This window comes from Gossypium hirsutum, chromosome D11, assembly GCF_007990345.1.
Source record: "Gossypium hirsutum isolate 1008001.06 chromosome D11, Gossypium_hirsutum_v2.1, whole genome shotgun sequence".
In the NCBI taxonomy this organism is placed as follows: domain Eukaryota; kingdom Viridiplantae; phylum Streptophyta; class Magnoliopsida; order Malvales; family Malvaceae; genus Gossypium; species Gossypium hirsutum.
Genome location: NC_053447.1, coordinates 24,670,679 through 24,695,383, shown reverse-complemented (window position 1 = coordinate 24,695,383; position 24,705 = coordinate 24,670,679). Strand labels below are relative to the sequence as shown.

Below are 24,705 nucleotides of genomic sequence, written 5' to 3'. Positions count from 1 at the left end.
TTGACCTAATTTTTTAATTAAAATGATGATATAAACCATTAATGATTTTTAACAATTTAGTGACCTAAATATAACAAATCAATAATGTTAATGATCATATCATAACTTTTTTAAATTCGATAACTAAAACATAATTTAAACCATACATAAATAACTGAGTTTATAATTTATCTTATAAACAATGAAAAATAAGGTAGGATACTTTTTTATGTAAAAGGTATCTTCTCAAAAAAATCACCTTTTATGGTTGAAAAAGTGCAAAAAACATAAAAAAAAAACATTTTGATCGTTCATTAAAAGAACTATCGATACAAAGTCATAGACAAATGCAACTCGCTGAATTATGTAAATAATAATAATTTTTAAAACTTAAAAATGCATATTTAATTAAATAATAGGTTCATTGTAGAGTTTTCTATGGGTTGGGCCGGACCATAACAAAATTTTAAGCCCAATTGCTAGGTCTGGGCTCAACCCAGCTCGAAAAATGGGCATAAATTTTTGCCCAAATCTGGCTCGGATAAAAATATTAAAACTTGAGCTCGACTCGGCCAGTATTAATTTTATTTTTTATATAAAAAATTTTAAAAATACAATACATACGCTAAAAATATTAAAATAAACATTTCCCAACAAATTGAAAATAAATTAAAAAAAGTCTTTATACTAAAATAGTAGCAAAATTAACAATAAAACAAGTATTATACAATATTCAAACATTAACAACAAAATAGTAGTAATATAATAGTGAAATGATAGCAAAACAGTGGCAAAAAATGGGAAAACAATAGTAAAACAGGGGAAAATAGTAGCAAAAATAGTAGGTTTTTTTTAAAAAAAAATTCAGGGCATCCTGGGCCAGAAAAACTTTACATGAGGCCCAATCTATTTTCTAAACGAACTTTATTTTTTGCTTAATCTCATTTTTCGAGCTTATATATTTTACCTAAATTGTCTCATTTTTCGTGCAGGCCGGACAACTCTAGTTCATTGATTTCTCACCATAAAATATGTTTAAACATAACTTTTTTTCAAAATTAGTTAACGAAGTTTTAGTTGTATTAGTAAATGTTAATATTTTAAACTTGCAGTGTTTAAGTTTGAATTTTAGTGTACACATTTATGTATGTGTGAGTTTTTAATTTAATTTTTTTATCCAAATTCACACATATATTTTTTGAACATAGATTCACATATATGTTGATTAATTAATCTGTTGCGCATATGAAAGTTTAATTTTAAAAGTAATTATACAAATATATTTATTGCATTGTAATTCTTTTGTATATTGCATGGTGTGAATCTAATTGTAGTTGCAATTACAAATTGTTAATTTCCCTCCTAAAACTTCCTCAAAATTAGAGAATAGAAAATTGATCTCATTTATACTAAAAATTGAAAAATAAGGTATGCCAATTTAAGTAGGCTAAAATTGTTAGTTATTATCACCCTAGAAATTTGCCATTGATTTTGAATTTGTGATTAATTTAATAATGGGGGTTTTGTTTGTTACAATGTCAATTGAAATTTGTGAGGATGGAGGACAGGGGCCCTAATTCAAGCGAATGATGCTCAAGTGTTTGGTGGCGGAGACTTACACGCCTTTTTCCGATCAATAATTTAATTATGAACCCAAACGGCACGCAGCCGCTACTAAAATTTTGAGCTTTTCAATAGTCTCCCACTTTACATGAAAATAAATTACCAGCAAACATTCTCATCAATGTTAAATATGCTTTTAAGTTGCATAAATGTATTATGCATTTCTTCGTATTAGGAGTTAGATCATATTTTTTTATTTATTTATAAAATAAAATAAATTTAATTTTTGTATATTAGATTAAAGAGTAAATGTTTTTTGTTAAAAAATTCACCAATTTCTACTATTAAAAATTGGCCTATGTATGTCAACATGAGATAAATGTAGTATGTCACGTGTAACTGTTTAGTCATTCGATCAACCATACTGATTTATAACAATAAAAATAGATGAATTTATTTAATAAAAATAGTCCGTTTGCTCTTTTATCTAAAATATAAAGATAAATTTATTCGCTTTTAAAGTAAAAAAAACTAAAATATGATTTGACTTTTAGTACTTGAATCTCCATATTATTTTTAGGATAAAGATGGCACCAATGGGCTAGTACAGGCTAGCCCCTACAATGGGAAAAAATCATGAACTCTTTATTATTTATAAAATTTAAATTAGTAAATGGTCAATATATACTTTAATCCTTCAAAAATGATAAAATTTTAATCTAATATTTTAAAAATTATAAAAATATAAATTAATACAATAATAAAACTATGTTTTTACTTTACAAAAATAATTTCTAACTTGGCACGTGAAGTTGTATGGAGCCTCACCAAAGTTTTGAATCAAAAAATCTTAAGGTATAATATCTCCCCCAATCCCTATACTCTTTAAAATTTAAAATTTATCCAATTTGTTTGATACTGTGTCCAACACCATAACACGTGCCAAATAGATTATAGTATCATAAATTGAGATGTAGAAATCAAAGTCAAACAAGAGGTGGATTCCTTGAAGCATTTATTTCCCATAAATGTTAATCTCATTATTTTACACTACTACATTGGAACACCCCCTTCCTTTTCCATTATCTTCTACTTATCTATGAAGAGTATTTTATTTAATTTGACATTTTATGAAAGTTAAACAAATTTGTTCCAAGTGAAGTAATAATGTCATAATTTGAGTCTTCACTAAAAAATAGAAAATCATAGGCACAATTTTTAACTATTATAATAAATGTATTACTCTTAGCTATCAAGAAATTTGAGAAATTAAAAAAAAAGTTTTGGTTTTAACTCGAAAAGTTTTACAGATTTATTTGATTCTTTAAAAGTAATACCTACGATTATATTCAATCGTTAAGTTTCAAAATTGTGCACACAAAAAGTATTGAATTATAATAAACTATTTAAATTATTTATTCAAAATAATTCAAAAACTATAATAAATCGATTTTATAATTTGAAATTTGAATCAAATTCTTTTAAAATATAATTTTTATTATTATTCATACTTCAAATTTTTAAATTGAAAAAATATTATGTGCCTTAAATCTGTAACCATTGAACTAAAACTTAATAAACCGAAAAATTAATCATGAATGAAATGAAATCTTGGTGGTATAAGATGAATGTGATGCATGGTTTGATGAATACAATTTCTATATTTGTTTTATCCACCAAAATTGTGGCTGGGTTAAATTTGGTTTGAGATTTGAGTAATTAGTTCAGCAATAACTTCCTTCCTTCCACTTGACACGCCGTACGCTTTTAGATTCGTGAAATAGGGCCAGGGCCACCTTCACCTTGACTAGCTCTATGGCGTTTTTGCACAAACTAATATACATAGCTGTACCAATCATAAACAGCAAAAATATATGATTTTAGATTAATTTAGAAAACAAAGGCTTCTATATATGTTTCCCTTTCGTGTCATAGTTTTCCACGAGGCAAAAGAGAAAAATAGAAGGCTCAACTTTGCTCCACTATTTACTTCACAAGGATTTTGCCTCCTCCTCTTTGGCTACTTCTTCTTCCTTTCTTTGGTTTTACCCCCCTTCTTGGCATTGTTTTAATAGCAGCTGAGAAAACAAAGGCAAATACAAGATGGATAGTTCCAATGAAGCCTCCTCTTTTTCTTCGGCTTTGTGAATATATATATACACACTTTAATCTCTTGTTTTCATTTTTACTTTCTGGGGTTGCTTCACCTTCTGCCAAACACATCAATGGCTGAATACGTCTGTTTGTTTCACAAGGTATCCTTTTCACTTCATTTTGCTGTCTGGGTTCTTTTCTTTGGTGGGTTTGTACTTGGTTTTCTTTTGTAACGCTTAAAAATGACTCAAATTTCTGTTGAATGGCCCTGGATTGTGTCGAAAGATGCTAAAGCTCAAATTTTTCGAGAAAAAGTATTTTGATTTTCCTTGATTCCCTCTTCAAACATTTTCCTTTTACTAAGTTAATAGTTCCGTCTTTGTAAACAATATATTGCTGGGTTTGAAGGATAATTTGTGTTTGCATGTTTGGATCTGGGTTTTTCTCTTCACTTGTTCTTGAACCAGCATTGTATTTTTTTTTGTTTCTGTTTTAGGACTCTGATAAAACTATTAAAATGGGTTTTAAGTTTTAACTTTCTCTTCTATTTCCCTTTTTCTTTTCCAGAGGGCACCTTTACTTTTTTTTAGCTTGCCTAGTTACACCAGTTTGAAATATATCTCAGAACAATTCCCCTTTACTTTGCTACTAAAAGTGTTTGCTTGTATGTCAAAGTCTTAATATTTTTTCTCCTTTTCTATGCAGGATACTGTAATTGTAAAGTCTCCCAGGAAGTCTCCAGTGTTCTTAAGGACAATAGTTTTATTGTTTGGTATTGTGTGTGGTATTTATATCTGTACAGTCTGTTTAAGGCAGATAAATACAGTTAGCAAGATCAAAACTCAGAACCTCCAAGTCATTGAGAGTCCATCTCCAGATAGTAACATTCTTGCACAATTAGAAGCTCGAATTCCTACCTTGCATTACCCTAAACCTCAAACTTTTAGCAGGTAAACATGTATACTTCCATTTTGAGTTTTTTATTTTCTCTTCTTTTTAGTTAAATTATCTTAAGATTTTGCTATTCATACTTTGGTAGGGGTGAATGCATACAAAATCCGGTACGATTCTTTGCCATATTGTCGATGCAAAGGTCAGGAAGCGGATGGTTTGAGACTTTGCTAAATAGTCATATTAATATAAGCTCAAATGGGGAGATATTCTGTGCAATGGATAGGAGGAAAAACATTTCAACAATTATGCAGACTTTAGATAGAGTTTACAAGTTAGATTGGTTCAATAGTGCTTCCAAGAATGAGTGCTCTGCTGCTGTTGGCTTCAAGTGGATGTTGAATCAGGTAAGTAAATGTAGTTGAATTTTCAAACAAATTTTACCATTACAAAATTACAATTATATATATTTGTGTTCCTATGTGATCTTATACCTTTTTCTTATACATAAAAAAGAGAAAAAAAATGTTTGACAAGATCCCTTCTGAAAAGAAAATGAATTTGCGAGGCTTTGGTCAGGAGACCTCTAACTGTCATTGAATCAAGTTGGGAATTTCTGGGTAAATGTTAAAGACTTCAGATTGCTTGCTTGTATGTTTTATCTGTAGTGTACTTCCTTTTAGATATATGATTAACCATAGAAGAAGTCATGCGAAAGAGGCTGAGTTTAAGATGGTTACTATTCTATATGATGGATGGAAATTATTTGAATCCCAGGGGTTGCTTTATGGTCTATTTGCTAACTGCTAGATTTATTTTTATGCAGGGATTGATAGAGTACCATAAAGAAATAGTAGAATACTTCAATTATCGGGGAGTTTCTGTCGTATTTCTCTTCCGAAGAAATTTGCTTCGAAGAATGGTTTCATTGCTTGCAAATTCACATGACCGTTATGCTAAGCTATTAAATGGAACCCACAAGTCTCATGTTCATTCACAGGAAGAGGTATTTGTCTCTATACCTATCCCACCACAGACACACTCTTTTGCCCTTTTTTCCTTTTGTCTTTCATTGTTGGAGAATCTTGAAATTATTGCTAGTCACTTAATGTAGGCGGCTGCTCTTTCAAGTTACAAGCCGATAATCAACTCTACATCATTAATAAGTGATCTGAGAGAAGTGGAGATGGATGCTGTCAAGGCTTTGGAATACTTCAACAGCACCCGTCACATGGTTGTGTACTATGAGGATCTTATCACAAACAATACGGTAAGGATAGTAACAAGTTTTCGTAAAATATTTACCATACTTCCAGACTGCTAAACAGCTTTTTAGTAAATGTCCTAGTATACACGCCTTAAGTCCTAAATGATTTGCTATCCCCTTATGCAATGCCATCTTTCTTAACTTATTTTTTCTAGATTCTTTTATGTTAATGCCATTTCTAAGTAAGCATTATTCTCTAACTTGTAGCTCTGCTTTGTGTCATTGTTTCCCATGCTTGTCCCAGAAACTAAATGATGTTCAAGAATTTCTAGGTCTTCCGCGGAAGGAATTGACTAGTCGACAGGTTAAAATACACAAAGGTCTATTATCTGATTTTGTGAAGAACTGGGATGATGTGATAAAGACGTTAAATGGGACACAATACGAGCGTTTCCTCCAAGCTGACTATTAAGAACAACTCTGGCACTCTAACGTAAAAAATGGCATGGATACCACATTCTGACCGGATATTCACCCGAATTTTAATTTTTGGCTGCCGTGAAAAGCATGATGATGACCACCCTGCCAGCAACCCTCAGGTGATCAATACTGCGGTGAACCATGTAACGTTTCTTTTCTCAAATTCTATAGATCATATAGACAACATGTATACATCAGCTAATGAAAATTTGGGTGAACCAATTGTTCATCCTTAATAATGGTTTCATCTCTTTATTTCCATCAATGTTTTGCCTTTTTTGTTTTACTTTATGGTTCTCCCTTGCCGTGCTACGCACAAAAAGACCGTTAAGAGGCAGTGATCAAGGTTAAAACCAAACTAGAGCCTAGTTTATGAACCAACTTGGCCTTTTTTGGGTGTATCAATACGTAGTTGGTCCGAGCTTATGCAATGCAAGGGCATCTTATATGTTTTAATGATAGACTGCAAAGTAAGAATATTAGATATTTGTTTCAATCAATGTAAGCTATGCACTGAATCAAAAATATTTTTATTGATAATCAAATATATATTTGACTGTTTAGGGGTATTTGTTGGAATTAATCTTATAATCAATTCAAATAAACTATCTTCAATTCTTAGATATTGGTAACAAAAAATGTATTTTGCAGTGAGATTAACATGAAATAGATCAAATATATAAAAAGAAGTAATAATTATGGTGATCGGATTTCAGTTGCATATATCCACAAAATGATGAGCTTTTGCTCTTTCTTATTTCCAAAGATAAAAATCTTCCATGTTTTTGAAACTCAATTGATAAGCTTTTTAACACCAAGGAACCTATTCAATAGCCAAGCAATCATTTCAGTTCCAGTCTCAAAAGTCCAATTTTAGGCCCATGTACATGATTGATTTAGTTTTCTTTAAGAATCAAATTTAAGCAATTAGCGCCAAAACTTAACTTATTCATTCAAGATTTTATAACGAAAAAATTTTGAGAAGAAAAGTTGAAGATCCAAAACGATAAATTTTGGAGTTCAATACAAAATGATGATGAATTAGAATAGACCAATTTTATTCCTGAACATGCACATGAGGAAGATATTAACCAGTTTAGGTGTTACAATTCAAGAACATGTTATAATCAGTTGACTTGCAGTGCATTTTTGAAAGGGATCTAGGAATTTCTAAGTCAATATGTCTCATATTGATCGAAGATATGTCTCTTAGATTCACAATGCACTTTGAATCACTCAATTTCAAGTTTGAGAACTCAAGTTATGACCGTTTTAATTAAGACTGAGCGAGCAAAATTTCTGGATAGGATAATAACAGAAATTACAAGTTTTGGGCTTTTAATTCAAATTTAAATCATACTATGTTTGATTTTTAGGTTTAATTTTTATTATATATGAGCTCAATATTATATTTATTAAGTTTTATTATTTATTTATTCTAAATTTTGGAGTTTTTTTAAGAGTTTTATATCAACAAAAAAATTAGTTTAAAATTACTTCTTGTTTAGATTAATTAGAGTTTAAGCATGCTTAGGAGTTTTATTTGGATTTATTTGGCTAACCTATATAAAGGCCTTTCCATTGTACACAATTCATTAATTCATTCACCAACATTCTCTATTGAGTTAATAAAATTCTCTGAGTTTTTCTCTTCAATAGTTTCTCTTTGAGTTTTCTTTTAGAAGAGTTTTAACAATCTCTTTAGATTGTGGGGATCATCTTCAAACTTTTTCTTGCGAAGTTTTATTTTTTGGAAGGGAAATTAGAATTGTTTGAAGGGGGTTGTAGATTCATTTGAGTTCCAAGGCTTCTTAGGACTTCTACATGCTACTTTCCATATTTTCTATCTATCTTGTTTCGTTTCTTTGTTATTTTGTTCTTATTTAATTGTTTCTAATCTTTAATTTGGATTCTTTGTTCTTTTTTTCTATCTTTTATTACTTGTTTTAATTGCTGCCCTTTTTACTTATTAGATTTGACTTGGATTTGTTTGCCTTTCAGGTTGTGTCAAACTTTAGGTTCTCCTTCATTCTTCTAAAGCCATAGGCCAAATCCGCGACTTGGAAAAACTTACGATCTTGTTCTGCACGAAGTCCTTATCATTTGATATCAGTTTCTTAGGCGTTTTGAGTGTTCTTTGTATTTTTATAAATTTCTTTCCAACAAAACAATCTCAAAACAGTTTTTTACCTAGAAATTTTTTGAAAAAAAATATTTTCCAGTGGGTAAACATTTTCCAAATGATCTGAAATTTTATATATTGATTTTAGGCACTCTCTTGAAATATATAAAAAAATATTTTCCATAAAAAATGATTGAAAAAGAGAAAAAAAATTTAAAAATATTCTATGAGTTGAATTTCATGCCAAAACTTTTCATATCAGATCTACAGTTTTTAAGGAGACTCCAGTTTAAATTTTGTGATTTTTGGAAATCGGGAATACTTCGAATAAAGTTTATCAAGTTGCTCTGTAATTTTTGGGTTTTCAACGATTTTCATTAACTTTTAGCTTTAGTTTTTCAATTTTTTTTTTTACTTTTTAGTGTTGTTTTATGCATTCTAACACTTTATTATTTCTTGTGTTAGTAGGTTAAAGCACGTTACACATTCTTTTTCTTTTTTGTGTTCTTTGGTGTCTAGCCAATTTTGGACTCCTAGTGCTATTATGTTTGCTTTGCTAGTTAGATTCTTACACATTTTGATTAGTTGATATAAACACTTTTAAAAGACTCACAACATTAATTCTTACTTCATTGAGAATTTGCTTTTTAATTTTTGAGTACACAACAGTGAGGTTTGCTTTTTTCTTTTTTTTCTTTTTTTTCTTTTTGAGCATTTTGTTCTTTCCAGGCTTTCACAATGACTTATGATACTCGTAGTAGCAAAGGGAGTGATAATAGTAGTGAAAAACCATTGTTTACTATAAAAAACCTTTTGGTTTTGCGACGAATGATAAATTCAATACTATGATCGAAAAGTTGCAAACGGGTCAAGAGGTTTGAGATGCTCAAGATCAACAACAAGACACTATTCTAGACATAATCAACAAAATTTAAATTGTCTAAGTATCCAAATTGAACGTTGGAATCGTAATTAAGGAGATGAGGTTGACCAATCTCGTCTTCATGCAATTAAAATTAGACATGCACCTTGCACGAATGATGAGACTTTGGTAAATAATGACCATTGACAACCTTCTTTAGCTAAAACAAAGTTCTCTATTCCACAATTTCGTGGAAAGAATGATTTTGAGGCTTATTGTGATGGGAAAGTTGGGCATAAACTAATATGCCAATCTAAGAAGAAATGATCAAATGAAAGGAAGAATATGATTGAGTTATTTCCTATCGTGCAATGTTATTGGTGTGGTTCAAATTAATCATAGGAGTTTTTGATACGCAATTAATATCCAACCAGAGAAGAAAGTAAGTATGACTTTGTGCTTTTTGTTGAATCTTCTTACTCAAGTGGAAAAGATATTTGTGATAACAAACTTTGTGAATCGAAAAAAATTGATAGTGAGAATTTTTTCCTCAAATCTATGGATTTAGATGAGATGGAAATGTTATGTTCTCCTACTGAGATGTATTGTACTGAACTGAATATTCATAATACTTGTGAGGGGGATATGGTAAGGGAAGAAAAATCATGTGAAAAGATCGAGAGAAAAGAGACATTGAGTGGTAAAAGTCTACTTGATGATCCACTTTTGGTGAGTGAAAATACATAGGAGGTAAAATTGGAGAGTTCTCAAATGGGAAAAGAAAATTAAAAGTAAGAAAATATCCATGCAAAAGTGAGGAATGATTATGTTTTAACTAAACATAACTTGAATTTAATTAGTGGTGTTTCTTTGTTACAAGATTTTAAGGATCCATTGATAGACTTCCAATCACATTACTCTACCATCGATAGACGAGTTTACTTATGGGAGAGAGGTAAGTTGAACATGATAATTCTCCACGAGTGCTACAAGGTAATGAAATATTAGACATTGGATTAAGAAGACATACCTTGAATGTTTTTGATAAGTATGTTACTGATTTTATTTTCAAAATATTTCCTTACGACATACATTCTTATTGGTTAATGTAACACCCGAAACCTGACCTAGACATCCAGACCAAGTGCAAAGAATTACATTATCAATTTTAAAGTCTCACTGTTATAACACAATAACATCAAACCATTCATAACATAATATCCGCCACAATGGTTAATTAAGTATGAAATTTTTCAAAACATCATATTATCATAAAATACCGAGAACCCTAATAGTAGTTATTAAACGAAAGGCAAAAGGTTGACTGAGCTCCCGTAGCGCCGACCCGTTCAAGTTTGAGAACCACCTATAATCCAATCAGAAAATAAATAAGTTGTGAACTCGGTGCATAAAAGAGGTTCATTCAAGTGAAATACAATTGAAAGACAATTCTCGAATCCCAAGATTCGATTAAACAACAGAAGTCATTCCAGTTCAGATACACATACAGAAGCAGAAGCAGTTTCAATTTCATTTACAGAACAGATTAGTTTCATATGCAGGTTTCCTACTCCCAACCTCTACACACCATCTTCGGTCATCCCAACACACCATTAAGGGTGTTCCATACCTATCCAACCCTACACACCTTAGAGTGTCTATCTGACATGTTTACAGAGTCGCGGCTTAGCTGTTAAATCAGAAAGTGACAAAGCGCCAGATTTAGAGTTACCCACATTGTGGCTTAGCCACTAGTTCGGAGTAGAGTACTTCATTCTTCACAATATCCCAACCCATACATATGCAGTGTACAAATATTCATAAGTACAGAGTACAACTTAATATCAGAAATAGTTATCACAGTACACATATAGTTATTCTATACATATGTCAATCATAGAGTATCAGAGAGCCCTCATACTATTTAATTCAGATTATTCATACATTGAGGTGGTCAAGATCAGTGTCAGCCACACACACAGCCTCAGAATAATAAGATTCGGACCTAATTTATATGCCATACGGCCTGGACACACGCCCGTATCCTTACCCGTGTGCCTCACACGGCCTAGACACATGTCTGTGTCCTCTGGTCGTGAAGTTCCAAAACATAAACAGTGAGTTACACGGCCTGGACACACTCATGTGTCATTGCCTGTGTGCCTCACACGGCCTGGGCACACTCCATATCCCTGGTCGTGTGGTCCTAAGTCACAAATAGAGAGTTACACAGCTTAGACACATGCCCGTGTCCTTACCCATGTGAACTCTGCACTAACAATACCCCACACGGCTTGCGCACACACCTATGTGCCTTGCCCGTGTGGCCCCAAAATGATAAACAGTGAGTTACACGGCCAGCCACACAGCCTGACACGAGGTCGTGTCCCTGGCCGTGTGGCGTCGACAGTCATATTTTTCGGTGATCAAAATTCTCATAAAAAGATGTTTTTGGTACGCACCTAAAGTCGTTTCGATGCCGAAATGACGTAAGAGTATTCCTGAACCTAATATGACCATCCAAGAATCAATTACACTATCATTCTCAATTTAGTGCTAAGATCGACATATCGTCAAAATCACGTCGTAGGTTTTGACAAAACCCTAACTCAATTTCGCACACTTATCTTGCACGTAACAACAAAAACCAGACTAATGCAATGAAAGAGCGTCTCTCTTAAGATCCTTGCCTAAAAAGTAGCCAATTGAGAGTTTAAACATCACATTCAAGTAAAACGAGTTACAACCCCATTTTGACAGAAATAACGATAATAAGATGAAAGTTGTAACAAAAGAAAGAAATAACGATTTAACTTACATAGGACTCGTACAATCGACTTGAAAAGCAATGAAAAAGTTCCCTATTAGTGCAGAATCAAGTATCGAAGCAAGCAAAAAAATAAAAAAAGAAAAAGAAAATGAGAAATAAAGAACAAAGAAAAGAACGAAAAAGAAAAAAGAGAATGATAGAATTAGTCAGAAGGATTTAAGTTAACCACTAACCAGCCTTCTAACGTTTAACAAAACTATTTCTCTATCGCATATTCCGGGATTTGAACTTGGGACTAGACAGAATACTGAGAGATGCTTAACTAGTGAACCAGCAGGCTTATTCTTAACATAAACCTATTTTGAATCGAATTTAACTATATAATACATGGATAGGGATTGTTCCAAAATGATAAAACTTTTAACGATGTAACTCGAACTCCAAACCTTAAACACAATAAAAGCACACAGAACCACAGATATAGAAATTTAATTAATACAGATTCTCATAATCAAAATCTCAAAAATTTGGGGCGTTACAACTCTCCCCTTAAAAGAAATTTCGGCCTCGAAATTTACCTGACTAAAATAGATACGGATATTGTTGCTGAATTAAATCTTCAGATTCCCAAGTGACTTCCTCAGTCTCGTGATTTCGTCACAAAACCTTAACCAGAGGAACATTCTTCTTCCTCAGTATCTTAACGTCGCGATCTATGATTTGAATGGGTTCCTCTTCGATAGTTAAATCCGGTCGCAACTCGATCTCGTCGGCAGGAACAATGTGCGACGGATCAGATCGGTCACCGTCTCAACATTGAGACATGAAGCACATCATGAATCTGTTCTAACTCCGGCGATATTTCTAGCTGATATGTAATAGGTCAGTAGTGCTTCAAAACACGATAAGGTCTAATGAACCTCGGGCCCAACTTGTCATTGCATCCAAATCGAAGAACCATTTTCCACGGTGATACCTTTAGAAACACCTGATCACTTACAGAAAACTCAATATCTTTTCTTTTTAAATCAGCATAAGATTTTTGTCGATCAGAGGCGACTTTCAAACGATCACAAATCAATTTCACTGTGTTATCAGTTTTAGAAACTAGCTCGGGACCCAAAACTCAGCGTTCACTTAATTCTATACAACATAGAGAAGTACGGCTCCTATGACCATACAAGGCCTTGTAGGGTACCATCTGAATACATGACTAGAAACTGTTGTTATATACAAACTCAGCCAACGACGGATAATTCTCCCAACTACCTCGGAAATCTATTATACAACCCTGAAACATATCCTCTAGAATTTGAATGACTCGCGCAGATTATCCGTCGATCTGAGGGTGATACATAATACTAAAATTAAGTCGGGTGCCTAAAGCCTCATGAAGTTTCTTCTAGAGCCAAGACGTGAGTCGCGAAACCCTATCAAAGATTATTGAGACTGAAATCCCGTACAACCTCAAAATTTCAGTAATATACAGCTTGACTAACTTCGTTAGGGAGTAATCTGTTCTGATAGGAATGAAGTGAGTGGATATGGTCAATTGATCGACGATGACCCAAACTGAATCTATTTTAGTGGGGGTTAAAGGCGGTCACTAACAAAATCCATTTTTACTCGCTCTCACTTCTACTGGGGAATCTTAACTGGCTGAAGCAAACCAGAGGGTAACTGATGTTCAGCCTTAACCTTTTAGCACGTTAAACAGTGTGATACAAAAGAAATTACCTCCCGTTTTAGTCTGGGCCATCAATAGAGTTCTCGGAGGTTCCAATACGTTTTGTTCCCACCAAGATGCATAGCATAGGGGCTACTGTGCGCCTCCTATAGGATCGACTATCTCAATTTTTTATTATTAGGCACGCAAATTTGACATTTGAAATACAACACCTTATCGCTGTTCAAGCTGAAATCGGAAGTTTCGTTCGGACCAACATGTTGCAGTTGCTGAACTAAGGACTCATCAATTAGTTGCTTAGTTCGAATTTGCTCAATCCAATTCAGTTTAACTTGCAACTCCGCTAACAGCCCACCATCCACAACCAAAATTAGACGAGCTAACATGGCTCTCAAATCAATCATCGCTCTCAGGCTAAGGGCATCAGCTACTATATTAGCCTAACCCGGATGGTACCCTATCATGCAGTCGTAATCTTTAACTCAACCCACCTACGCTGACGAAGGTTTATCCCTTTTTACGTTAACAAATATTTGAGGCTCTTGTGATCAGTGTAAATGATACACCTTTCACCATACAGATAGTACCTCTAGACCTTTAAAGCAAATACAACCGTAGCCACTTCAAGATCGTGTGTAGAATAGTTACTCTTGTGTGTCTTAAGTTGTCGTGATGCGTAAGCAACCACTTTACCATCTTGTATCAAAATACATCTTAACCCGACGTGTGACACATCACTGTATACCACAAATTCTCGACCCGATTTTGGTTGAACTAAAACAAGAGCCTATGTCAGAATAGACTAAAGCTTATCGAAACTAGACTACTGTGCCTTGGACCATACAAACGAAGTATTCTTACGCATTAGTTTCGTTAGAGGTGACGCAATCAGAGAAAACCCCTCGACAAACCTTTGATAATAACCGGCTAAACCCAGGAAACTACGAAGCTCAAATACATTTTTTGGTTGCTTCCACTCAATTATAGCTTCTATTTTCTTGAGATCGACTCAGATCCCTTCCACTGTTACCACATGACCTAGAAAGATAACTTCTTGTAACCACAACTCACATTTACTGAACTTAGTATACAACTATTTTTCTCGGAGTATCTGAAGTACAATATGAATGTGTGTATTGTGCTCAGACTTGGTTTTAAAATAAATCAAGATGTCATCGATAAAAACTACTACAAATTGGTCTAAGTACGGTTGGAACATTCGATTCATTAGATCTATAAATACCACCGGGGCAATCGTCATTTCAAAAGGGATCACTAGAAACTCGTAATGCTCATAACGAGTCCTGAAAGCGATTTTGTACACATCAGTCTCTTTGACCTTGAGCTGATTGTAACCGGAGTGCAAATCAGTTTTGGAAAAAACGGATGCTCCTCGAAACTGGTCGAACAAGTAGTCAATCCTCAGTAACAGGTACTTTTTCTTGATTGTCAACTTGTTCAGCTGTCTATAACTATGCACATTCTCATCGATTCGTCTTTCTTCTTAACAAATAGTATTGGTGCCCTCCGTCAAGAAGTTTTTGAAGATGCGTTTTAAGCTCGGTTAGCTCTTTTAGTACTATGTGGTAGGGTGTAATAGATACTGGAGCCGTACCTGGTAACAGATCAATACCAAATTCCACCTCTCGATCTAGAGTACTCCGAGTAATTCCTCAGGGAAGACATTCGAGAATTCCCTCAGAGTGCGGATATCTCCCACAGAAAGCTTTACGAAAATAGGCTCGGATTCGTAGGCAAGGTATGCCTCACACCCCTTGCGGAGTAAATTGTTTGCTACAAGTGTAGAGATTACGTTAGAGAGGTAATCTTGACGCTTACCAACCATCACCACCTCATCATTCTCATCCGTTCTCAAAGTAACTCTATTAGTTGCACAATCTAGACTAACTAGATATTCTACGAGCCAATCCATTCCCAGAATCAAATCAAACTCGTTAAAAGGTAACTCCGTCAGGTCGGCTGGAAATACCTTACCTTGGATCTCTAGGGGTACCCGTTTGTATACTCTATCAACCTGAACTAACTGACCCAAAGGACTAATTACAGAAAAATCTCTAACAGTATTTTCACTAGTTAAACCCAGATTTACAGAAACAATGCTAGCTATATACGAGTGAGTAAATCTAATATCAATGAGAGCATAGTACGATAAAAAATGCATAAAGAAGGTCCCTACAATGAATCAACATCATTGCTATCTTCACATCATCTCGCCGCATAAACCAGAGTTGACTGATGAGCCTCAATCTGGCCTGTACATCACCCCGGTGCTCTCTATCCTCTCCCAGATCTATTACCACCTCTACCAATACCACGACATCTAGGTAGTTGCTGAACCATTCACGGAGGCTGAACAGAACCTATAGCCGGAGTCTGTGTTGTAGCTGGCACTTGATCTGGTCAACAGGGGCAATCCTTAACTCGATGCTCCATCGACCCGCAAAAGAGGCACGCTCCTAACTTCCTCCAGCACTCGCCCGGATGGCATTTTCCATAGTCACAGTACAGTTGAATCTCAATCACTACCGCTGATGCCTCGGTTCTCAGGGACCTACCAAACCTTGCTCGTTTCTTAGGGCGTTGACCAGAACCAGAGGGACCTAAATTCCTCTTAATCTTACTCTGACCCCTCTCGCGGTCACGTCACTCGCACTCATTGTGCTTCACCTCTTCAAAGATCTTGGCTTTATCAATTAAAACCACAAAAGCTTGCTCCCTTTGAAGAGCTATCAAAATCCATAAATCATATCGCAATCCTTCCTCAAACCTCACGCATTTATCGTAGTCAGACGCTACCAATGCCCATGCATACCTACTTAGTCGCAAAAACGTAGCTTCATATTCAACCACAGATTGGTCACCCTGAACTAAGCTCATAAACTCGCATCAGTGAGCCTCAACATAACTTGCCTCCACTTACTTACTCTAGAAGGTATTCCTGAAATAATCCTAGTTAATCTGTTCGGGTAAACACCCTGCTCAATTGTTAGCCACTCTGATAAGCTTCGTCTGCAAGTAAGGACACCACACCCCTTAATTTTTGAGTGGGAGTGCAATCAAGGTTAGTTATAATATGCTTGGTAGCCTCGAGCCAATACTTAGCAACAGTAGGAGCGACTCCAATGACGCCCCTAAACAGTTCAGCTCCATTCGATCGGAGTTGTTCAATAACTGAACCTCGGCCTCTCGATCTAGAATAGGCCCTTACGACCCTCTCCAACGCTCAAATTATGGCCTGTGACAGTGCGTCGTCCCAGTCGTCAGAGTCTGGGACTCTGTCTTAGCAGTAGAAGTACCAACTGTCTCACTGGTCTCCAAGTTGGCCATACTACCTTTAGAGGATGACTATACTCGAGCTCCTCCTCGGCATCTTCGATGCCCATGAGTTCCTCATCCATGGCTACTGCGCGAACTCATTTTAACAATCTAGCTACAATGTCAGAATGCACAGATCAGTTTAGACATCCAATAAAATAATTTCACCAGTTCACATTATAACATTCAACCAGATAACAATTCAGGTAATACAATCATTATAACATAACAGAAATACTTATAGGTTTGGCGCTAAAGGCTCGGTTATTTGCTAATATTTTAGTTTACAAATTAACTCAGATACTAAATTAACACCTAATTACTTTTTATCACTTATTATGAGCCCTAACACAGTTCGATTATTGTCAAACCTGGCTCTAATACCAGTAAATGTATCACCCGAAACCCGGTCTAGATGTTCAGACCAAGTCCAGAGAATTACATCATCTATTTTAAAGTCTCACAATTATAACGCAATAACACCAAACTATTCATTACATAATATCCACCACAACAGTTAATTAAGTATGTAATTTTCTAAAACATCATATTATCATAAAATACCAAAAACCCTAATAGTAGTTATTAAACGAAAGGCAAGAGCTTAACCGAGCTCCCGTAACGCCGACCTGTTCAAGTTTGAGAACCATTTGTAATCCAATCAGAAAATAAATGAGTTATGAACTCGGTGCATAAAAGAGGTTTATTCAAGTGAAATACAATTGAAAGACCATTCTTGAATCCCAAGATTCGATTAAACAACAGAAGTCATTCCAGTTCAGATATAGAGTAGTTCAGTTACAAAAGCAGAAGTTGTTTCAGTTTCATTTATAAAACAGATCAGTTTCATATACATGTTTTCCTACCCCGAACCTATACACACCATCTTTAGCCATCCCAAAACACCATTAAGGGCGTTCTATGCTCATCCAACCCTACACACCATATAGTGTCTGTTTGACACGTTTACAGAGTCAAGCTTAGCTGTTAAATCAGAATGCGAGAAAGCGTCAGATTCAGAGTTATCCATATTGTGGCTTGGCCACTAGTTCGGAGTAGAGTACTTCCATCTTCACAATATCCTAACCCATTCATATGCAATGTACAAATATCCACAATTATATAGTACAGTTCAATATCAGAAATAACTATCATAATACACATATTGTTATGCTATACATATGTCACACATAGAGGATCAGAGAGCCCTCATACTATCGAATTTAGATAATTCATACATTGAGAAGGTCAAGATTAGTGTCAGCCACACACACGACGTCAGAAAAAAATTCAGACCCGATTTATATGCTACACGGCCTGGACACACGCTCGTGTTCTTTCTCGTGTACCTTACATGGCCTAGACACATGCTCGTGTCCTCTGCTCGTGTGGTTCCAACAAATAAAAAGTGAGTTACACGGCCTGGACACACTCCCGTGTCCTTGCCCGTGTGCCTTACACAAACCGGAAACACACCTATGTCCCTGGTTGCATGGTCCTAAGTCACAAACAGAGAGTTACACGGCCTAGACACATGCCTGTGTCCTTACCTGTGTAAACTCTACACTAGCAATGCCACACATGGCCTGGGCACACGCCCTTGTGCTTTGTCTGTGTGTCCCCAAAATGATGAACAGCGAGTTACATAGCCAGCCACAAGGCTTGGCACACGATTGTGTCCCTGGCTATGTGGCGTCGACAACCACATTTTCCAGTGACCGAAATTTGCATAAAAGAGGTTTTTGATACGCACCTGAAGTCATTTTGATGCCGGAACGACATAAGAGTATTCCCAAACCTAATATGACCATTCAAGAATCAATTACACTATCATTCTCAATTCAGCACTAAGATCGACATATCGTCAAAATCAAGTCGAAGGTTTTGACAAAACACCAACTCAATTTCACACACTTACCTTACAAGTAACAGCGAAAACCGGACTAATACGACAGAAGAGCGTCTCTCGTGAGATCCTTGCCTGAAAAGTAGCCAATCAAGAGTTTAAACAGCACATTCAAGTAAAATGAGTTACAACCCCGTTTCGACAGAAATACCGATAACAAGACGAAACTTGCAACAACAGAAAAAAATAACAACTGAAATTACACATCACTCATACAATCAACTTAACAAGCAACGAAAAAGTTCCCAATTAGCACAGAATCAAGTATCGAAGTAAGGAAAAAAATATGAAAAGAAAAGGAGAAAAAAGAACAAGGAAAAGAACGAAAAAAAAGAACGATAGAATTAGTCAGAATGATTTAAGTTAACCACCAACCATGCTTCCGACGTCTAACAAAAATATTTCTCTATCGCATACTCCAGGATTCGAACTCGGGACTAGACAGAATACAGAGAGATGCTTAACTAGTGAACCAGTAGACTCATTCTTGACATAGACGTATTCTGATTCAAATTTAGCTATATAATACATGGATAGGGATTGTTCCAAAATGATAAAACTTTTAACGATGCGACTCGAACTCTAGACCTTAAAACACAATAACAGCATAAAAAACCAAAAATACAGAAATTTAATCACTACAGATTCTCACAATTAAAATCTAAAAAATTTAGGGCATTATAGTCAAGCTTTATTAAACCTTGTTCTGAAAGTTCAATTGATTTTATGAGTTTATATAGGTTTGTAAATGATACTTCTGTTGCATGTGATAGATTTATTAAATTTATGCATTTGCGCTTGCAACAGAATTATCTGACTTAAATCTTAAAAATGAATTTTCACATAATAATCTTAACCTTCTTGATTTTGATTGTTATGTGAAATTTGACTCATCGTTGGAAATTTTTATGAATGACCATGCATATTTAAAGAAAGTTAAATGTTATTTTTTACTTGAAGACTCATGTACCTAACATTTCTTTGTTTAGTGTTGATAACTTGTTTTTAAAGGAGGCACACTTGATTGAAGTTGATTTGAAGGATCAAAATCATGTCTTTTATTTTGGAGATAGTTTTGATGCATAATAAAGCTTATGTAAGTATTTGTTAGATTTTATTATTATTAATTCTAATTTTTTTTCTTTTTACGCAACTAAAGATTCGATGACTAAACTTCTTGAGGAAGGAGGAATGATACGAGTCTTAATGCCCAATTTCAGGCCCATGGACATGATGGGCTTAGTTTCCTTCAAGGCCTAATCATGATATTGAAATCCAAGTAGTTGAAGTCAAAACCCAACTTATTCTTTTAAGACTTTATCATTAAGAAATTTCAAGAAGAGAAGTTGAAGATCCAAGAATTTGGACTTTAGAGTTCAATACAGAGCGAGGATGAATTAGAAGGGATCAATTTTGTTTTTGGACTCAAAATCTTAATCCATGATGACAAGCCCATGTGAAAGATGTTAACAAGCTTAGCGGTTATACTTCAAGGACCCCAATCAAGCCCACACACCTAATCATATTATAATCAGTTGACTTGCGGTGGATTTTTGGAAGGGATCTAGGAATTTCTATGTCAATATGTCTACATATTGATCGAAGATCTACCTCTTAGTTTCGCAATTCACTTTGAATAACTTGATTTTGAGTTTAGGAACTCAGGTTATGATCGTTTTAGTGAAGACTATGTGAGCAGAATTTTTGGACGGTATTATTACTTTCAGGTTTTTAATTCAAGTTTAAATTATATTGGTTTTGTAACACCCTTAACCCGTCTCCGTCATCGGATTAGAGTTACGGAGCATTACCTTACAATCAAAAACATTTATTATCATAATATTTAAATTAATTAAACTCATATTATAAACCATTCAATCAAATCCATTTTGTCTCTAAATCGAGTCTTCGAGGCCTTAAAATAGCTTTGAAGCAATTCGAAACTAATTTGAAACAAAAGAAAAGTTTTAACAAGAAGTTACAAAATTGGGAAAACAGGGGTCACATGGTCGTACAACATTCGAACAAGGGACATACAGCCGTGTCCCAGCCCGTGTAACTCACTGAGTTGCCTCACATACCTATGTGCTAGGCCGTGCAACTCTCGAACTTGAAACACTAATAAATTTCAAATGACACATGGCCGTGTGAACCCAAAAATTTACCTAAAATCAATCCATTTCAAGTCCAATTCATGCATAATTAACCATTCCATTTGGGCACACAATTAAGGGGTTTAAAGACCATTCAAACACATATAAACATGCCATTTCAAACATCTTAAATCACGTAACTAATATGTCAGTCAAAGGCACCACAATTGCATCAAGTGTTATGAATCAAACCACAGCAATTTGACCGTATCTCAAAACATAAAAACCTAGTTCACTTAAATACTATACATTACCATTTTCAAGCCACCAAAACATGCCGAAATAATCTTATTTACAAGCACTTAAAAGTTAACAATTTGACATAACTTGGTAAGGCATTAAAGTGTACCAAATCAACCATAAACTTCAAAGCATAAACATATCAAATCACCATTAATACATTCTCAAATTACCATTACAAAACAACCTATACATGTCATTATTAACCTTTGCCAAAATTACTCAAAAACTACCGAATTGACTGCTGGATAGTGTGATAGGTCTCCGACGAGCTTCCAATTATCTAAAAGAAAAGAAAGTAACTACGTAAGCAACAGGTGCTTAGTAAGCTTGTATAAACTTAAACATAACTTACCACCTCAAATAACACAATTCATAGATTAATCATAAACCATTACCAATGCCATGAGATTAGTATAAGTCTATTCAATCATTATCAAGCTCACATGTTAGTAGGTTCATCAACATCACATATAAGCTCATTTATATCATAAGTAGATCTTATAAGATACATTATATATGCATCAACCTTTTCATAAAGTCATTAACATTTCCATTAACTTACTAACCGTTCCATTCCTTTTCTTACTTGTTGAACCATCTAGAATTACATCAGATACTTGGGAAAGCTCACACATAGTGTGCCTTTACATATAACCGTAACATTTCATTTACATAATTGCTCACACGAGCTATGAAATGGGTCTGCTCATACGAGCTGTGGAGAATTCGCAACAAATGCAGGACCTCAACCATCAATAAGACATTCAAGACCAACACCTGAAACATGAAATCCCTAATGACATGTCATTCATATCTTAAGAATTCTTAATATTTATCCGGGACTCGTTATTTGTCAATTCATCATAACATGGATAAATTTATATATAGATTCATTTATATTAAAACAACACAGTAAACATTCAATTTAGCTAACTTTAAAACGATTATAGTTTATACAAATTTACCTCAATAACTAGGGTCGTAGTAGTAGATTCGAACTAATCTGAAGCTTTAGCTTTTCCTCGATTCAAGTCTGAATGTGATTTATCTTGATCATGAAAGCATTTGCACTAGTCGAACCTTCAAAGCACAAAAATGGCTATTTCTTCCCTTAATTTTAGTGGAGAAAACAATTAGGGAAGATGATACAAATTTTGTGTTATTTTAGTTTAAGTTAATTTATTAAATTACCATTTTAACCTTAGTTATTAACTTTAAAATCAACTAAATCATGTTCATATTTTTCCACTAACATTAAGGATGATATAATTACTATTTAGATCCTTTAGATTTCCTTTCCACAGCCATTTGACCCCTTTAACAAATAGAACTCAACTTTTACACCTTTTACAATTTAGTCATTTTCACCTAATTAACCCTTTAAACATTAAAATTTCTTAGAAAAATTTTAATACGACCTTAATATAATCTCGTAGACATTGAATAAATAAAATAATAACTCACTCATCAGAATTGTGGTCCCGAAACCACTGTTTCTTACATCACTATAAACAGGTTGTTATAGGTTTCAATTTTTAGGCTTAATTATTATTATATATGAGCCCAATATTGTATTTATTCTGCATTTTGGATATAGTTTTTAGGAGTTTTATACAACAAGTTTAGTTTAAAGCTACTTCTTATTTAGATTAATTAGAGTTTCATTATATTTGAGAATTTTATTTGGATGTACTTAACTAGCCTATATAAAGGCCTCTTCATTGTATAAAATTCATCAATTCATTCAGTAACTATTCTCTATTGAGTTAATAAAATTTTCTTTAAATTTTTTTCTTCAAGAATTTCTCTTGAGTTTTCTTTTAGAAGAGTTTTAACAATCTTTTCATATTGTGGGGATCATCTTCAAGCTTTTTCTTGCCAAGTTTTTTTTCTTGGAAGGGAATTTATAGCCATTTGAAGGGAGTTGTAGATTCATCTAGTTTCCAAGGCTCCTTAAGACTTCTACACGACACTTTTCATTTTTTTCATCTATCTTGTTTCGTTTCTTTTTTATTATTATTCTTGTTTAGTTGTTTCTAATCTTTAATTTGGATTCTTTGTTCTTTTTGTATCTTTTATTACTTGTTTTAATTGATGCCCTTTTTAATTCTTATATCAGAATTAGATTTGTTTGCATTTCAGGTTGTGTTAAAGTTCAAGTTCTTATTCATTCGTCTAGAGCCCTAGGCTAAATCCATGACTTGGATAAGCTTAAGATCCTATTCTACACGCGTCTTTATCATCCACCCATGTAGTTGAAAGCTCTGCAAACTATCAAGGAAATGAATACCTATTAAACTAAGGAAAACCCTTGGTGTTTCATAATCTTTTGTAGAAGATAGTGAAGATATTGAACAAAACTCAAGAAGCAATAGCCCATCGAGCAATTAGGTGTTCCATTGCGGGAGGTAAAGAAGATTTCTAACCTACTAACCCAGGAGTTGGGCATACTTCTCTAAGCAAAAGTTCAACATCATATGAAGTATCCTTGTTATACATTATCACTCCATCTAACTTAGAAAAGGGGTTATTTAGAAGAAGCTTGTTCGAATAAAAATCAAACTTAAGTGGCTCACCCACATAGGACCTTTTCTCTGAAAAAGCCACAACGCCGACCATCGTATCCTAAGAAAATTTGCACAAGGTCACCTCTAGTTACATATCATCATATCCCATAACTCGTAGTTCTTTAGAGTGGGTCCAGTTATACCTATCATATACAATTGTGTCATAGTGGAACCTCTTTATGACACTTATCATTGGTTTTACACAATAGAGCATTCATATTATGAGATTCATACTCTTCAAAGGCCTCATGTATAATAACCTCTCATGGCCATCAAGAAGAATAGATTGAAATGCCTAATGATCAATGTAAGTGTGGGTTTGAGCATGGGATCGATCTTTGTTCCTATGTGGTGGGAGAGAGACTATGGGTCAATTTCGTTGAAGTGCCCAATTGAGAGCCTAAGTATAGATGAGGGGTTGGATCCAGGCATATTTTCTAAGAAGCAAACTCTTGTTGAAAGTAGCATAAGAAAATCTAGGGATTTGATTAACATTGAATAACAAATTGGTGCTACCATCTATAAGAAGAAGAGAGGGAGGCCAAGGCAATCTACATTTATGGGTTTTGCAAAGATATGAGGAAAAAATGGTCTTCAATTTACTAGCTATTTGTTTCCCCTTCTTAGAAACCATGCCTTTAAAATTTCCCTCCAAAATAAAATTAACTAAAAAAAAAGATAGTATCACATTTGGTACCTCTACTTTCATAAAATATCCAACTTGATACTTGTATTTTGAAAATGTCTAATGTGACGCCTGAACTATCAATAGGTTTTTTTTTATGGCACATGTAGTTTCATAAAATATCATATATGGTAAATGTACTTAAATTGAGAAGATGACA

At 34.2% G+C, this 24,705-nt stretch overlaps 1 protein-coding gene across 2 annotated transcripts; it reads left to right on the top strand.

Moving 5' to 3' along the window:
• Positions 1–3,446: 3,446 nt before the first annotated feature.
• LOC107913208 (nodulation protein H) lies at positions 3,447–6,754 on the top strand. Of its 2 annotated transcripts, none has more exons than XM_016841723.2 (6): positions 3,447–3,797; positions 4,342–4,586; positions 4,676–4,934; positions 5,354–5,533; positions 5,642–5,797; positions 6,067–6,754. In XM_016841723.2, the coding sequence occupies exons 1-6, from the start codon at positions 3,768–3,770 to the stop codon at positions 6,085–6,087; spliced, it is 891 nt and encodes a 296-aa protein (XP_016697212.1). In that variant the 5' UTR covers positions 3,447–3,767; the 3' UTR covers positions 6,088–6,754. The 2 variants fall into 2 exon arrangements, with proteins under 2 accessions (XP_016697212.1, XP_016697211.1); XM_016841722.2 differs by having other exon boundaries at positions 6,039–6,754.
• Positions 6,755–24,705: the final 17,951 nt, after the last annotated feature.

What these genes read in the sequence shown, in the direction of transcription:
- LOC107913208 (XM_016841722.2), top strand. Translation starts at nt 3,768, where the DNA reads ATGGCTGAATACGTCTGTTTGTTTCACAAG. An exon ending in TCAAGTGGATGTTGAATCAG is followed by an intron (nt 4,935 to 5,353) that starts GTAAGTAAATGT and finishes ATTTTTATGCAG; the next exon opens with GGATTGATAGAGTACCATAA. An exon ending in ATCTTATCACAAACAATACG is followed by an intron (nt 5,798 to 6,038) that starts GTAAGGATAGTA and finishes TGCTTGTCCCAG; the next exon opens with AAACTAAATGATGTTCAAGA.